A 16,397-nucleotide genomic window follows, 5' to 3' on the forward strand; every position below is an offset into this window, starting at 1 on the left:
AACAACAAAATAGGTGGGCAATGTTGAAGCCTGGACTTCAGCTTAAACCTGACCCTCCTAGGGTTGTACTATAGTGGCATATGAACTAACTAGTTTATGCTCTAATATAATTATGTTTAGTAGGATTTTTGCTATTAACTGTGTCTTCTATCCATCTCTTCCACATCAATTTTCAGAGTGAACATTTACTCATTAATGCTAGTCATAAAGTATTCTAGTGAGGCACAAGTGAAAACCATGATTTTTTTTCCCAGTATTCTAATCCAATTATCAAAGTATTTGTTTTCTTCCCTAAAGAAGAAAAAACGTAGACATACAACATATGTATACAGAAAATTATTGCAATTTAGCAATTAAGTCCACTTTTTTCAGTCCAGATTCTTCCAAGCTGCCGCCCTTGGCTGTAAAGAACAAAGTCATCTTTGCAAGTTTGGTCTGGCTGATGGCTGGTACGTGGTTTTGCTGTGGGTTGTGGGGACAGGGACTGAGGCTGGGTGGCTCTCTGGGCAGCATGTGTCTGGCTGTTCTGCCAGCACCCTCTCTGTAGGCATGGTCTATTCCTTGCACAGGCATCAGGGTCCATGTCAGAGTGGCTTTGCAGTGTGCTCCTCTGGCTTGGCTCATGGCAGCTTGGAGGGGAGATGCTGAGACCTCTTCTTCCTGCCCAGTCTCTGACATTTTTAACTCCACAAAGGGCTGAGTAAATAAAGGGCTGCCAAAGTGCCTGTGCTCCCTAGAGAAATGTCACTGCTGTGGCAGGAGTGTAGGTGATGTCATCCTGGTGAGTTGTTCTGGATTCTGTTCTGGATTTGTCCCTCTTTGTTCTGACAGTGCTCCCATGTGCCTCATGTTTGACTGCAACTACTGGTTTTTAACTTGAACACTTCTCTCCTCCAGGATAAACCTGCATGGGGCTGGCTGTGCTGGTGCACTCCATGCTGGGCAAAGCACTGTCCTGTAAAGTTACCACAAAGATTAGCAGGACAGCACTTGCAGAACACCTTATTCAGTCAGATAATATTTTCTGTTTCCCCAAGCAAAACAGGGAATGCTGGTAGCTCCCTGAAGCAGAGATTGGGCTTTGCTGGGACAGCAGCACTAGTCACAGACTGCATGAGGACACAGACACATTGGCCACATGTCTTAGCATGCCTTGGGAGGGAGGTAGTACTGTGCTGAAATGAAAGTGGTGTGACCCTCAGCACTGCTGGATTTTCTGTCTGGATAGTTGCAAAGCTTCAAGTACAATAACAAAAGAAATGCTGATGTAAGTACTACAGAAGCTGCTGGTGCAGCTTGCAGAGTTGGCAGGGGCTCACTTTTCTCTTGCAAGGAACTGTTCACCTTTTACCTTCTGTATCACCAGGATTTTTTTCTGGGAGAGATGCTAGCTGGTGGCTAGCACCAGAGAACCGAGTGTGAGTGGGCTGGCTGTTTACTCCGTGTGTTACAGGGGGCTGATGGAGATGTAAGGCTGGAGTCTGGAATAGAAATTGCATTTTAGGGTCATATCCTTCAAATCACCTAGCAGTCAGCGCACAGTGTAACACATGCGTTTCAAATGCCTTGTATATTTATGGAAAAAGGCCTAGAGAGAAAAGTATTGGAAAGAGCAGAGAGCTGCCAGACAACCCAGTGCAAGCTCTTGGGCTTTTATTCCTCAAGTTTTTTTTTTTTTTTACTTCCCTTGATATGTTTACATTGCTAAGTTCCTTTATGTTTCTTAAAAAGAAAGCTTCATTCAAATTATTTTAATTATTTAGCACCCAACAGAAATTAAACACAGCTATAACTTCTTGCTGTTAAGTGTGGGGTGGAATGAAAGTGCTGTTTATTGGCTTAAAATCATAGGATAATTTAGGTTGGAAGAGAACTACAAGATCATAAAGTCCAAACATAAGCTCAGCACCATCACGTTTACCAGCAAACCATGTCTCTAAGTGCCACATCCCCATGTTTTTTGAGCAATTCTCTGGGCATCCTGTTCCAATGCTTTTGCCATTTCAATGAAGAAGCTGTTCCTAATATGTAATCTAAGCCTCCCCTGGCAAAATGTCAGGCCATTTTATTTGGTCCTGTCACTGTTACCTGGCTAGACCTACCTTTGAGAAGTAGCTCCAGGTATCAGCTTTACTGGAAACTGATGATCAGCTTGGCTTGATGAAAATAAGACTATAAGATCTGTTATAGTAAAGAAAGTGGTTTTGTTTTTTTTATTCTCAGAAAGAAATCGTGCCTTGAAAAATATTGCACACCAAATTGGCTGTTGCAGGGCCATAACATTTGAGCTAAATCCTCTAGTCAGGTGGACAAAAAAGCAGGCATGAAGCCTGTTTATGATACCAGGGATGCCTAAAAAGTTCTGGTAGTTCTGGCTGATGTCCTGAGAAGGACTGCCAGAGTGCACTGTGATGTATCAGCCTGTTTGAACACCTGGTTGAACAGTGAGGTTGTAAAGTGCCTCTGCAGAAGGACTGCCAGTATAATTCCTGTAGCTGTCACCTCCCTTCTTAGAAGCAGAATGGTTGGAAGGTGTTCGTCAACACAGATGCATATTTTTATATGAAAGGACTTAATCCCTTAAAATTTTGGTAAGATATTTATAGAAGGTAATTAAATGTAGGAACAAAAATAGGATGTTTGTGTCATGCTCCTGGAGCATTATCAATAATGGGACTTGTCTTGTGAGTAGTTGCACATTTCTTCAAAGGAGCATGTGATGCTCTCTAATTGAAATATTAATAGCAGATAATGACACTGTGGAATGATGGCCTCTTAAATGGAGACATACTTTAACAGCTTTTAATCTGTGTGGTAACTGCATATTAAAAATCGTTGACAATTTTGATGAAGACCAATTATAGAGCATGCACAGTAGCTGTTCTTCTAAGGTAACTATTTCCCTAAGTCTCGTGAATCTGCTCTAGATTGATGGGCTATAAAATTTAATTCAAAATTAAATTTTTCACTGAAGAATAAAAACATCTAATTAAAAAAAATTCAAAACAAATAGCTGTCTTTATTGCAAAGTAGTTGTTTTACTTGAAAACTTCAGTGCATATTTTATGAGAAACAAGAAAGATGAAAATTGAAAGAAAATCCATGAGTGTGAGATCACTCCAGCATGTGTTGAGAAAGAGGATTTTGAAATCAGTTTTTTTCTAGTAAAGAACTGTTATGAAACAATTAGGAAATTTCATATGTAGTGTAGTCTAGACCCTTCTCTACTTGCACATTCATGCTCAATTTGAAAACCCTGACCTGTTTGTGTTATCAAAGAAGAGAAAAATGAATGGAATTCCATATTTGGAACACAAACATTGTAGCTGTCTTGAAGACAAAATATGTGCAAGCTCTTTGTACTTGCTCATTCCAAGTTAGAACTGGTTTTTAGGTAGTTTTAAGTACAAAATTGAGCTTCATCCAGAGGCTCAGGGGCTTCAGTAGAACTATCTTTAAAAAAATAAACCAAAAAAATCCACAAAGTTCTGTTCCATCAGGGATTTTTCCTGCTGGAGGTTGGGTGATGGCCCTGGGAGGGTGGCAGCAGGGGTTGGGCAGCCTGGTGCAGCTGGGGCATCGAGCTCGGGCAGTGCCCTGCAAAGGCAGCACCGCTGGGGCTGTGCAGCTGTGAGTGTCCCCCTCGCTGGCCTGCTCTGCTTCCACACAGGCCACGTGAGCCCTGCTTTCCTTGGAGCCCCTGCTTTGGCTGTACAACAAGAGGCACCTCTAGGAGTGACAATCCAGGCAGCTTCTGCCCCTGCCCTGACTCTTCACCAGGTGTCAGCCAGACAAAGACATAAATGGGCTGGCCAGGAGTGGGTTTGGAGGATGTGGAAACAGGGCAGAGAGGGAGAGGAAGGGATGTTGAGAGTATTTTCCATGGTTTTATTAAGTCAGTAGCATCTGAGGTTAACCTCACATTAATGTCAATGCTGTAATGGCTTCTGATTCGCTTCAAAAATTTTTAATAATATGGAAATGTGTTTTTTAGCATTTTGTATTTTAGTAAATTGCAGGTATCTCAGGGAAATTTTTAGTACTGATTGGCTGATGGGCTATGTTTCCTGTTAACTAGATTTTTCCCAATATTCTCTAATCACCTTGTACCTCTCTTCCTGATTCTAATTACTAGAGTTTTGTATATGATAGCAAGCACTTCAGTTCACAAGTGATTGCAGTGTTTTGAAGTGAACTACTCCAGAGACTTTCAATTACCTTTCAAATTCTGTATACCAACTCATGACTTCTGCTTACTTATTTGATGGAAATACTGTCACCCTGAAGCCGTGGGAAGCAGAGGAGACTGTTTGAGTGGCAGCAGAGCATTTTTGTCACCTGGAAGAGGCAGATCAGAATGTGACCTTCAGCTGGATGCTCTTAAGCTTGATTGGGATATGGAAATTACATTCTCTGTCTCTGGGAAGAGAGGAGATGCAGTTTAAACTACTCTTAATGATCTTTCCAATGTTTTTTTTCTTCACACACACCCACCCACCCCTCACATTCCCAGAATATAATATAATATAGTAAGGGAATATTTAAAGAATCGACTTTCCCAATGTATTGGTTGCCCAACTGTATCTCTCCATCTGTGCTGTGAGCAAGATGGAATGATTAATTCAATCTTTTAATAGCATGTGGTCAGAATAAGAGATGTTGGAATTCACAAGCAGTAAAAGTAGAAGCTGTAAAGATGATATTGAGGATTGTGATACAATATATCCTGTACTATCTAGGAATATGATAACACAGTCAATACTGCCCCGAAAATAAAAATTAAAATATTTTGTCTTTTGAAAGGTATAGGTCATAGTGCAAAGTATAAATTGTTTTCTGTTGTCTTTTTAATTCTTCTGGTGAGATGCTAAAATGCAGGTGGCAATATTTTGCTTTTGGTTCGGATTTCTAGTTTGGCCATAAGCAGATCAGTCTTTCCAGTTTGACCATAAGTAATGAGATCACTCTTTGCTTCAGTTTCTGCATATGAAAGTGCTGATGAATCATAGAATCGTTGAATAATTTAGGTTGGAAAATTCCAACAGTTAACCCACGCTGCCAAGTCCATGGCCAAACCATGTCCCTAAGTGACACATCTACATGTTGTTTAAATACCTCCAGGGGTGGTGACTCAACCACCCCCTGGACAGCCTGTTCAAATGTTTGATAACCCTTTTAGGGAAGGGGAAGAAATTTTTTCCTAGTATCTGATCTAAACCTCCTCTGGAACAGCTTAAGGCCATTTCCTCTTGTCTTGACACTTATTACATGGGACAAAAGATCTAACCTCTCCTTGCTAAAATGCCTTTCAGATAGTTATAGAAAGCAATAAGGTCACCCCTGAGCCTCCTTTTCTCCAGGCTAAGAACCCCCAGCCCCCTCAGGTGCTCTGCGTCTGACTTGTGCTTCAGACTCTTCACCAGCTCCATTGCCCTTCTCTGGCAATAATCCAGCCCCTCAATGTCTTTCTTGTCGTGAGGGGCTCAGAACCAAGCACAGGTTTCCAGGTGTGGCCTCACCAGTGCTGAGCACAGGGGATAATGGTCCTCCTGGCCACACTATTGCTGACACAGGCCAGGATGCTCACTGGCATTCCTGGCCAGCTGGACACACACTGGCTCACGTTTAGATGCTGTCAACCAGGACCCCCAGGTCCTTTTCTGCTGGGCAGCTTTCCAGCCACTCTACCCCCAGCCTGTAGCACTGCATGGGGTTGTTGTGACCCAAACTCAGGACCTAGAAGCTGGTCTTTTTGAATCTCATACCCTTTGCCTTGGTCCATCAATCCAGCTGGTAAAGCTCTCCCTATGTGGAGCCTTTCTGCCCTCCATCAGTTTGACACTCCTGCCCAACTTGGTGTCATCTGAAAACTGGCTGAAGGCACTCGATCACTTCATCCAGACCATTGATAAAGATGTTAAACAGGACTGATGCCAAGTCTGAGCCCTGGGGAACCTCACTTGTTACCGAGCTACCAGCTGGATGTAGCTCCATTTACCACCACACTCTCCATGGCCATCCAGCGAGGATTTTACATAGCAAGCACTATGTCTGTCCAAGCAGCCAGTTTCTCCAGGAGAGTGCTGAGTTTCAGCATTCTGAGTTTCAGCAGAAACTGAATATATGACTTCCACATTTTCTGAGCTTTGGGCACTTAAAATGTTCTCCAGACTTGAGGGTTTATGATGGAACGTTTCTTCCATGCAAGGTGTGGGAACTTGTCTGCATAGGTTTATTTCTATAGCATTTGGGATTAAATCAAGAATAACAGCTGTTCTTTTCTCCTTCTCCTTCTCCTTCTCCTTCTCCTTCTCCTTCCCCTTCTCCTTCTCCTTCTCCTTTTCCTTCTCCTCCTTTTCTTTTTTTTCTTTTTCCTTTTCTTAAGTCTCTTTGTTGTGAAATAACCATCATTTACAGTTTTCTGAAATGAGATTTCTGCTCTGCAGTCAGTTATGACATTTACTCTGTAACGGAGTGGCGGCAGCATCATGCTCTGCTGATTCATATTTTCTCCAGCATTTCAAACTCACTGCCATTACCCTGCTTTTTGGTCAAAACTGTAACCCAAATGCTAATTCTTTATAGTTAGACATGAAATTTTAAAACCTTAAGAATTCTGTGCCATTTCATGCAGATAACTGTCAAGTTTCTTTAGATCTATGGGATGTGGTCTTTCCAAGGGAAGACCTTTTCTGAGATTATTCACATTTCATTTTGGTTGTTATTTATGCCTTCTTCACTGGATTTATGAACATGATTTGGAGAAATCTACATTTATTTGGGACTTTAGTGAGCGGGAATAGTGTCTTTAAATGTCAAATGTTTGATTAAAATGAAACTTTCACTGTAGGGAAATAGCACTCAGAAACAGGGAATTGCACTTGGGAAGGCTTTTGTATGCTTGGGGGTATGTCTGAGAGCAAGGACTTGAAATGGTTTCTTACATCCTGAGGGATATAAAGCATTGTCAGATGCAGCTGCATCTACTCGTTAGCTGTTCGGGAAATCTTGGAGCCTAGACAATCTTTGGTTCCTGGTAGAGAATGAAAAAATAATTCTAATGTCTCAAACTATTGCAGGATGGGAAAATGCATTCTACAGCTACTAGACTATGCAGAGCTATTTCCATTGCCCCTATTTAAATATCCTGGGATAAGCTTCTCTTTTTCATCTCTCATTTCACAACAGGAAAAAAGTATAATTACATGGTGACATGACTTGAAGAGCATTGGGAAGTTTTACATAAAATGACATTGCCCAAGGTATTGCAGAATTACATTTGCCCAGAGGGAGGGAGTATGGGAATAAGCATCAGTAAATCTGTTCAAAAGATAATCAGATACTTTTTCTTGATTTAAAGATACACCTGTATATAACTTCCCTATCTTTAGTGTGACTGGAGTGAAAGAGAAGAAAGCCAAAGAGTAATACTTAATAAGTAAATATATAAAAGGAATGAAAGATAAGCAGAGCAGAGAATACAAATGGAAAAATCTCCTTCTCTATTCTTGTGATAGTATTTTCCCATGTAAAAAAAAATGATATGGGTAAATGGAGCCTTTAAATATATGCATATGTAGGGAAGATTAGCTTTTTCTTAGAGCTAGCATCGTGTTTCTTCTCACGATATTTTTAACAAATCCAGTAATCTTTCATATGCAGGCTGTGTCTGTTCAGTATAGTGTAAGGAATTAGTGGGATTTCTTCACATTATTGCAACAACCATTCTGCACTTATTTCACAAAACCCAACATTACATTTTTGTGAATTGCCTTTTATGGGACTGCTCACATATGGATGGATCACTGTCGCTGAGCTGGGTTTGTGCTGTGCCTTGCCAGTGACAATGCTGTCCCCCACACCTCTCCAGTCTAGCCTCATGGCAGCAGAGCCCTCCATTCCAAGCGAAGGCAATGCTTCATGGTCTCATCCAAGTCCCCAGCTGGCATCTGTCCCAACACAAAATGATTGCCCAGTGAAGCAAAACATGCCATGTGTGGTGTAATGCCAGTGGGTAGTCAGGTGCCAGATATTTTTGCACAAGTTTGTCAAATGTACTATTAGCCTTTATCTGAAATAATCCTTAAGACTAGCGTTTATCCAGAAAAACAAGCAAACAAACAAACAAACAAACACTGTCTTAAGCCAGAAATAGCAAGAATATGTAAGACAAGAACTAGTGTGTGATGGCAGAAATTGCTTGATGTCTGTTGGGAACTTGCAGAGCCATAATTTCACTAATATAATTTGTACTTGTCGATGTAAGGCAACTTTTCCATCTCTTGGTTACTTCTCTATCAGCCCATGCCCCTCCCAGGGATCAAGTACTCTCCTTTTCTACACATTTGGTTGGGAACTTTCCTCCCAAGAGCAGATTGTGGGCATACTTGGATTCCTGATTAAATTTTAGCAGATTTTAATGGTGCACTGTGGCATTTTCCATCCAACTGATTTGTATAATGGTGTTCAATCAATCTATTTGGCACTCATTAAAAAAAAAATAAAATTCAAATATCTTATCTTCAGATGAATTTTGGCAAAAGGAACAAAGTACTCAGGAACTCTGGCCAGAATTGAGATTCAGGACTTGGGAACTGCACGCTCTCATCTACTTTCGCTTTCTTTTACCTTAGGGCAGCTTCATATTTGTAAGGATCAAATTTCCTAATATCTCTGTCAAAATCAGCCTGAACTTGTATTGTAAAAAACTCATATATATGCTTCATCAAACCATTTTTCAATGCAGCCTTATTTCCCATTGTCTGAGAGAAAGGCAATTCTGAAATAAGACAAATTCCCAAATTAAAAGTCCTCTTTACTTTTTTTCCATTCTCATCCTCCTCTTTCTTGGGGGAGAGGTGGCTACATCCAGCTTTTTTGCTGTGTATGATCAATGGTCCTGATGCAGAAGGTCTGCATGGGGTTTCCTGGAGAAAGAGGTTCTCCATCGACAGAGTGAAGACAGCATAAATCAGTTTGGAATATTGCCGTCTATATAATTTTTGAAAACTCCAACTATCATTTTCCCCATGCAGCCCTTCTGCCAAGTCTAGCAGCATCACAGAGTCCAAGACTAACATTACTGACCATCCTATTAGAAAAATAAAGCAAAAACACTCAAGCTCCGGTCGAAAGATGTATGAAAATGCGTCTTCCCTTGGCTCTTGTAACCAGGCAGGACTTCTTCACTTGCAAACACACCAGTCATATGCTCTGAAAAACAGGGCACTGAAAATGTATGTGCAAGTGGAGAGGAAATACTTTTTTGATTACTTTGGCAGGCTTACTTTTCTAGCAGGCTGTGGATCAGTACCTTGACTTACCCCACCAAACCATGGTTGATTTGCATCTGTAAGGAGCAGTGCCAGTGTCCTCACTGGGGCCCTTTTTTGGCTTTGAGGACAATATCAACATGCAGAGATTTATGATTCAGGTGTATTAAATTGCTTAGAGCTGTATCTCTTTCACCTGAATACCTGGAGGTGGGGGGAAGGTGAAGAGAGGGGAAAGGAGAATGAAGCACTTGAAAATGACCTAATCTTGACCAAAAAACTTTTTCCTCTGTCTTATTTGAAAGTCTAACACTTCCTTCTGCTTCCCCTTCCACACCCTGCTTTCTACACACGCTTCTCTCTTTATCTGCATTTATGCTGTCTTTCCAAGAATCACTAGAAGAAATGCAGATAGGTGTGTCATGCAAATGAAATTTTTAGCGTAGCTTTCCACTTCCCACTGTTAGAGAGATGTCTTTCCACAGGTCTTGTATTTTTGAGTGCCAAAAACTCTTGCTCTGAGCAGCTGCCTTATTTAGGGTATTGTTGTTTTTCTTTAGTAAAAAATATTTCTTTCAGGACTGCAATGCTGGCATCATAACTTTCATCTTACTATTGCACCAGTTTATCTTGCATATTTTCTAATATGTGGGGGCTTTTTTAGCTGTAGTTAGGTCTTGTTGTGGATACTTATGCTCCAAACTTGTGATATTGAACTCTAATAACGCCTGTTGCTCTCTAATACCCCCCAAGGCTCCACAGTGTGTTCATAAGTTGAAAAAACAATAGGAAAATGAGCTGTTCTGCTTGTTTGTAGTATGACTTCTGCATGTGTTAAATGAGATGTCTAGGAACAAGTCCTGTAATGGATTTTGGGAGCTTGTATCTCAGCCTTCTGTGAAGGGCTTGTCATCTTGCCTGCAAATGTTATCACTTCATCCCTGTAAGCAAGCTGGCATGCTTATCAAAAAGCTAAACAAATGTTATAAATTTAGAGCAGCCTTAAGTTTGGTTGGTTTTTTTTTTAAGTTGTTTTCATTGGCAATTGAAAAAAAAAATCATTAGTCTGGCTCAGCAGATGTTTGCTGCTAACTCTGAAGAAATGTCACTTGTTCCTGTGTTGACAATGTCAGGAAGGGATGAGTAAACATGTTATCTCCTTAGCTGGCTGAGCACTCTGCTTCTCTAGTTGGTGTGTCTGCCAGCTCCTCTCCTTTTGTGTCATTTGCTGCCTTGCTGCACTCTGGCCATTTGTCCAGCATCCTGGATATGTGGTGCCTTGTCTGGAGTTACACCACTGGCTGGGCTCCCAGGCAGCCCAGACAAATTGCTGCTGCTGTGTGGGAGCTCTGTGTGTTGTGGAAATGTCCACTTCATGGGGCACAGGCTGAGTGTGCATTCCCCTGAAATACAGGGATGGAACTTCTGTGAGTTTCCAGAATTGGTAAAATTGTTTGTTGTTTCACTGGCATGCAGCATTTCAGGCTCTGTGTGCCTTGTGCATTGGTTAAACACGAAACTTATGTGTGCCAAGGGTTTTGCTGTGGTTTTGTGAGCAGTTTTTACCAGTCCTATTCCCTGTCAGTGGCTGCGTGGGAGCTTTATTAAATTAGGTCTTCCCCTGGCTGCTGATTCTTAGAGCCATCTGACTGCTGCTGTTCCATTAATAGCACCTTGAGATACCTATGAGTAGGGTGAGGGACACATTTCCATGATTTGGTTTCTCCTGCTGTTCTGGTTCTTCAACACCTTTCTCTTCCCATGAGTAACTCCAGGGCCAGCCTCTCCGATACCTCCATTTCCTCATGGTTCTTAACAAAAGCTGGGAGGCTTTTCGCCTGTCCGATGCAGAACTCCAGCTGTGTTTGGAAACAGACACTGTCCCTGGGCAGATAAGTCTCCCTTAGACCATGCATCCAGCCATCCGAGGTGTGCTGGATCCATTGGCCGTGTGCCTGTGGAGCTGCATGTGTGCATGGCAGTTGTTCATCAGCAGAAGGCCCGGTGGCCTCAACTGCTGAAACCAGCAGGATGCCTTTGCACAGAAGGACTAGTCGGGCTGGTTGCCACCTACCTGGTTTCCAGCCTTAAAGGCCTTCAATCTTGATTGCATATTGATGTTCATTAGGAAAGTGATTGGAAGCAGAAAAGATTTTGGTGTGCAAATTTGGGAAGACAGTTTGCATTTGAAAAATCATCTGCACAGGCTTAGGACAGGCTTGAGGCGCACACAGTTTGTCTGGCTTATCTGTCAGGATTTGAGTACCTAAATTGTCTTCTTTAGGATAGTCCTGGAATGATATTTGAATCCAGACCCTGTTTGCCTGGTTTCTGCCAAACCAGAATTTTACGGAGATGCCTCTGTAAGGCACACAAAAAGGGCTGTTGCTAAAAGCTGCATGTCCCCCAGCAGTTTACTGGGTCTCTCAGAGTGGAAAATGAATTATTTTTTCTACATCTGCTTAATGGCTATAATCTCAACACTGACACAGTATAAATCAGAGAAAAAGTCAGAATATTTTGCAATAGGAAAAACTACTCAATAGTTCTGTGGTACAGTGAGCTATATGGTTTCTTTAATCCACCTAGAAGAACTTGATTGTGCCTTGTCCTGTGGTGTTAGATGAGGACTGGAAATTACAGTTTGCCTTCTTTTCTCATTCAGTGTTGCTATTCAGGAATGGCTCCAAACTTGGATCTTGTTATTCAGTCATGAAACTAAATATTCATTGTTAGTTCTTTTCTTTTTATTTTTTTTTCCATCTGTGCTTCTGCCAGTTACCTTCAGGGCTAATATTTGCATGTAAATTATTCAGTTATAGCAGGAATGAAAAAAAAAAAAAAACCCAAAAAACTGTTGAGATTTGTCTGTAGAGATCTCTCCAGCACAACTACCACCAAAGTTCCTGCACTGTGTGGCCAGTTCAGGAGGTGTGGGCAGGTCCCAGCATGGCACCTCACAGGTGGACACTGGTCAACTTTTTGGATGCCTTCAGCTGTGCTCAGGTCTTGCCTGATAAGTACAGGTGACTGATTCAGACAATCTAAATTCTACCCTTGGCCTTCAAGGTCTTAAAATGAAGGTTAATGAGGAAATTAATATAAAGAAATTATATTTTATTGTCCACATGATGTGCCACAATGACCCATAATGTGCCACAATGCAGATGCTGGATCAGTAAGGTAGAAAATCGAACTTTGTAAAAATTTGATGCAATTTACTTTAAATAAACTTCTAATACTTTTTTCTTCTTTTTTCCCTTGGCTGTAAGCACCATGTGCTGTAAAGCTTTCAGAATACCAAAACAAGCTACTCTCAAGGGAAGATCTTCTTCTGAGGTTTGCATTGTTAGTGTTCACATGGTGTGTTTCTACAAAAAAAGAGAAAGGTTGCTGCTTTTGTTTTGATTTGGCTACTTCAATGACTCCCATCCCTGCTCCAGAGCTGAGATTTTGCTGGCAGGAACTGGTCATTGATATGGAATTGGTCATTGATATGGGTCTGCAGACTTATTTGTGTGTGGTTTTGGCAGTTGCAGGGGCACCCTGACAGCCCTTTTTTAAAGTCCCTTGAAAATGAGCATTTTTTAAAATTACAGAATTGCCTTACGTTCTTTGTAGTATTGAATTTGTGTTAGGATGTCTATATACATGGAATTAATTTCTGATTAAGGACAAGTATATTTAAAAGGAAAATATTTTTAAATAGCCTTATATCAGGACATAATAAATCTGCCTTATTTTCCTGTTTTAGGGTAATCCACTTGCAAAGTAAACAGGCTTATATGTTGTCCAAATTCGCTGGAATGCAGACAGAACCTGCAGCTTGAGAAAAGCTTCTCTCAACCACTGTTGTGATAAAGGAGCACCTAAGGACTGCAGGCTGGTGTCTTTGAACACAAAGGGAAATTAACAGCTACTGCTTGGTCAGGGGATTTCATTAGCACAGGGCTGTACCGTTCTCATGTCTCATGGAGATATCACTGGCATTATTCCACTGAACTTGAGATCAGTATCTGCCTCCTTACCAGGAGCAGAGGGAGAGAGAGAACTGGGGTGGTTTAAACAAGTTGCAAGTGCCAGAGGGAACTTCTCTGGGCATTGCAAAGCTGGTGGGTCTCCACTGCCTCCTGCCTGGGGGGGCTGTGAGGCTCCAGCTGCACTCACCTCGATCTCCCATACAAAATAAACCAGTATCTGCTGAAAATCAGGCTGAGCCCAGGTCTGCTTTGAAAATTTCATGCTGGGTTTCATCATATAAGTGGTGTTTTAACACTGAAAGTTGGGTGTACTGCAAATTCCACGTGAAGTTGGAGTTCTAGAGGGAACAGGGCACTAATAAACTGCCTTTTACTGGAGTTCCCCCTGGATACACACAGAGCCTGTATTTGATCTTGACCACTTTTGTTGAAATAAATACTAGCTGTGTCTCATTTAAATGGAGGTTAATTTCACATTAAGACATCTGACTTGATGGAAACTGCACATATTTTTAACATTAATAACAATTAAGAATTAATTGAGGAGTTTATTTTCTTCCTGCCCCACTCCCCTCCCTGACGTATTTCAGTTTTTCCCTTTGCATTTCCCGTCTTGACTGAAGTGAGTGGATAGACTGAGTTGTGCCATGCAGTGTTGTGTCTATACAAAACCATGTTATGTGGAAGCTGTACCTCTTGGAAATAAAAAAGATAATGACCACTTATCTGTGTGTCTGCAGCCCTCATTTCTCCCTCCGTCTCTGCTTTCTTAGGTCCTTGGATCTAGCTGCTACAAGCAGGCCTGTTTTAAACCTCTCTGTAATATAGGATCACACAGAATGCATTTTGTCAGTGGAGTCTTTAAGTGGCCATTAGGACCAAAAAATTGTCCTTTTCTTTGCAGTCACCATGGGCAGGGTAGGACTTGACTTCTTTCATCTGCTAAATCAGGTCCTCTGATAAGAACCACTTTTTTACAGTGATACCGGTTAATGCTTTGCTCTTCTGACTTTGCATTTTCACTTCATGTCATTGCCCCTTCCCCAGTCCTGACCTTTTCTCCTTTCCTTTCATTAATTTTCTTCTACGTGAATTTCGCATTAAAATGTCACTTCTTATTCAGTAGATGGTGCAGTAATGGAAATGAGTGACAGCACCTGTATGCAACACGTGAAATCCAAATGTCAGGTAGCAATGTGGTGAGAGGCCAGGAAGCAAGGGAGGCAGGGGGAGGCAGAAGAGGAAGAGAAGGTACTCAGGCCCAAAAGAGTGCATTTTCTCTTGCATTTTCTCTTGACAAGATTTGGACCTGTGGGCATTTTGTTAAGGGTTTAAGATCAGAAGTATTTTTGGTGGAAATTGCAGGGCTGCTTATAGCTAAATTGAAGCCACTTAAGAAGGTTCCTGGGTAAGTCTTATTTATCTTGAATTATATATGTTAGGACACCTATGTGCACACATATCATTGTAATTGGAGTTTACCTTCAAAGGACTGCAAACAATTTCTGTTCTTCATGGATGGGAAGAACCAAGCTGTTACTTGAAGAGAACAGAAATTCATGTTGAATCATGATGGAAAGAACTATGTGTTTCAGAAAAGGTGAAATGTGGATCCTTTTTGAAGTTGCTATGAAGAAAGAAGCTTGTATCAGTGCTAGTACTGTTTCATAACTATGTAAATATGAGATGGTGTTGTGCAAGAAAGTAATCCCCTAAAAACCTGGAAATCAAAATAGAAAGTCCTTTGATAGATGAAACTTGGCATCCTTTAAACATTTTTTATCTATAGTGTTGCCTACGGACACTGCACCAGAGCAAAATGAAGTATTCAATACTACTTTTCCTGTGCAAATACCTCACAGCTTTGACTCCAAAGGAAATTAGAAATTCTCCTTGGTCACCTAAGGACTACATGGTGCTTCACATGAGACATTCTCCACCTGAAAAAAAAATTGTAGTTGATATTAGACCTAATTCACACCTTTCCCAAGCAGTTAAATGATAATGCCTTTGCTCTGTTTTGGCTGCAGGACTCCCTGCATGGTGGAGGGGTATGCTGTGCATCCTGCACCCAGTGTGAGAGCTTGTAGCTGGAATGGCAGCTGCTCTGCAAGGGCCTCCCAGATGCTTCTTGGCTCGCTTGGCAGGCTGAGGGCTGCCTGGGGAGGCAGGAGACACAGGCGTGTCTAAGCCATCCCTCTAGCAGAGGGAGTTTGGGAGCATTCCCTGCCTGCCAGGCTGTGTGTGGGTCAAGGAGCACTTGGAGTGGAGGCTGACAGCGGGTATTGGGGATGCTGGCTTCTGTGGGACAGGGGTGGTGTAGGTGGGAAAAGCAGATGGGGGCTTTCATGCAAGAAAATTGCTTCCTCCTATCTTTGGGGCTCAGGGCCTTGTGATTTCAGAAGAGAAAGCACTCAGTTATGCAGGGAAATTAGGTCAGCTGGTGTACTTTTGATGGCTCACCTTTGACTGAGATCTTTCCTCCATGTTACTGACAGAGGCTGGTCTTTTGTCAGTCAACAAATTTTCAGGGTATCATGCTGCCAAATGAATTTTTTTCCCTGTGCACTTTGAGTAAGCCATCCCTGAGCTGACGTAACTGCAGCCACCTTGCTCAGTAACAAAGTTATGGTGGAAAATTTAAAGGTCAGATGACTGCAGGATGATGAAATGCATGCAAATAGAAATGAGAAAATTTCTGGAGTGGTTGTTTGCCTTTCGTGTCATCAACCTCAGTCTTTAGTGAACTGTTAACAATGGAAAATTATAGTGCAGTAAATAATGGTGGATGTTCCATAGTTTTTATTTCCATACAGGGTTTACTTCTGAGATTGTTTACTGGCCTGGCTTGAGTCTGTTAAGTGTACACTCTTTAAAATACATCTTAACTTCTTAATTGTGTTGGTATTATGAACTAACCTTGTGTTATTTTTTTTTTTCTCATATAGTTTTCCCTACACAAAATGGAAAGGTTGCTATAGTGACTGGAGGCACTAAAGGAATTGGTTACCAAACTGTGAAGCATTTGGCAAGACTTGGCATGCATGTGATAATAGGTAAAGTCATTATTTTCTTAATATACTTTTTGTTTCATAAAGTCTTTTTTTTTTTTTCCTTTTAAGGTGTATTTTCTTTCCAGCATCAG

General features: G+C 41.4%; 1 protein-coding gene across 1 annotated transcript in view; it reads left to right on the forward strand.

The window, feature by feature from the left end:
- DHRSX (dehydrogenase/reductase X-linked) overlaps positions 1-16,397 on the forward strand; it is a 162,783-nt gene that overhangs the window by 20,825 nt on the left and 125,561 nt on the right. The window contains exon 2 of the mRNA XM_041422120.1: positions 16,201-16,308. Within this exon, the coding sequence (XP_041278054.1) occupies positions 16,201-16,308 (108 nt within the window). The remainder of the gene's footprint in view (positions 1-16,200; positions 16,309-16,397) is intronic.

This window comes from Onychostruthus taczanowskii, unplaced genomic scaffold, assembly GCF_017590055.1.
Source record: "Onychostruthus taczanowskii isolate IOZ18803 unplaced genomic scaffold, ASM1759005v1 scaffold71, whole genome shotgun sequence".
NCBI lineage: Eukaryota > Metazoa > Chordata > Aves > Passeriformes > Passeridae > Onychostruthus > Onychostruthus taczanowskii.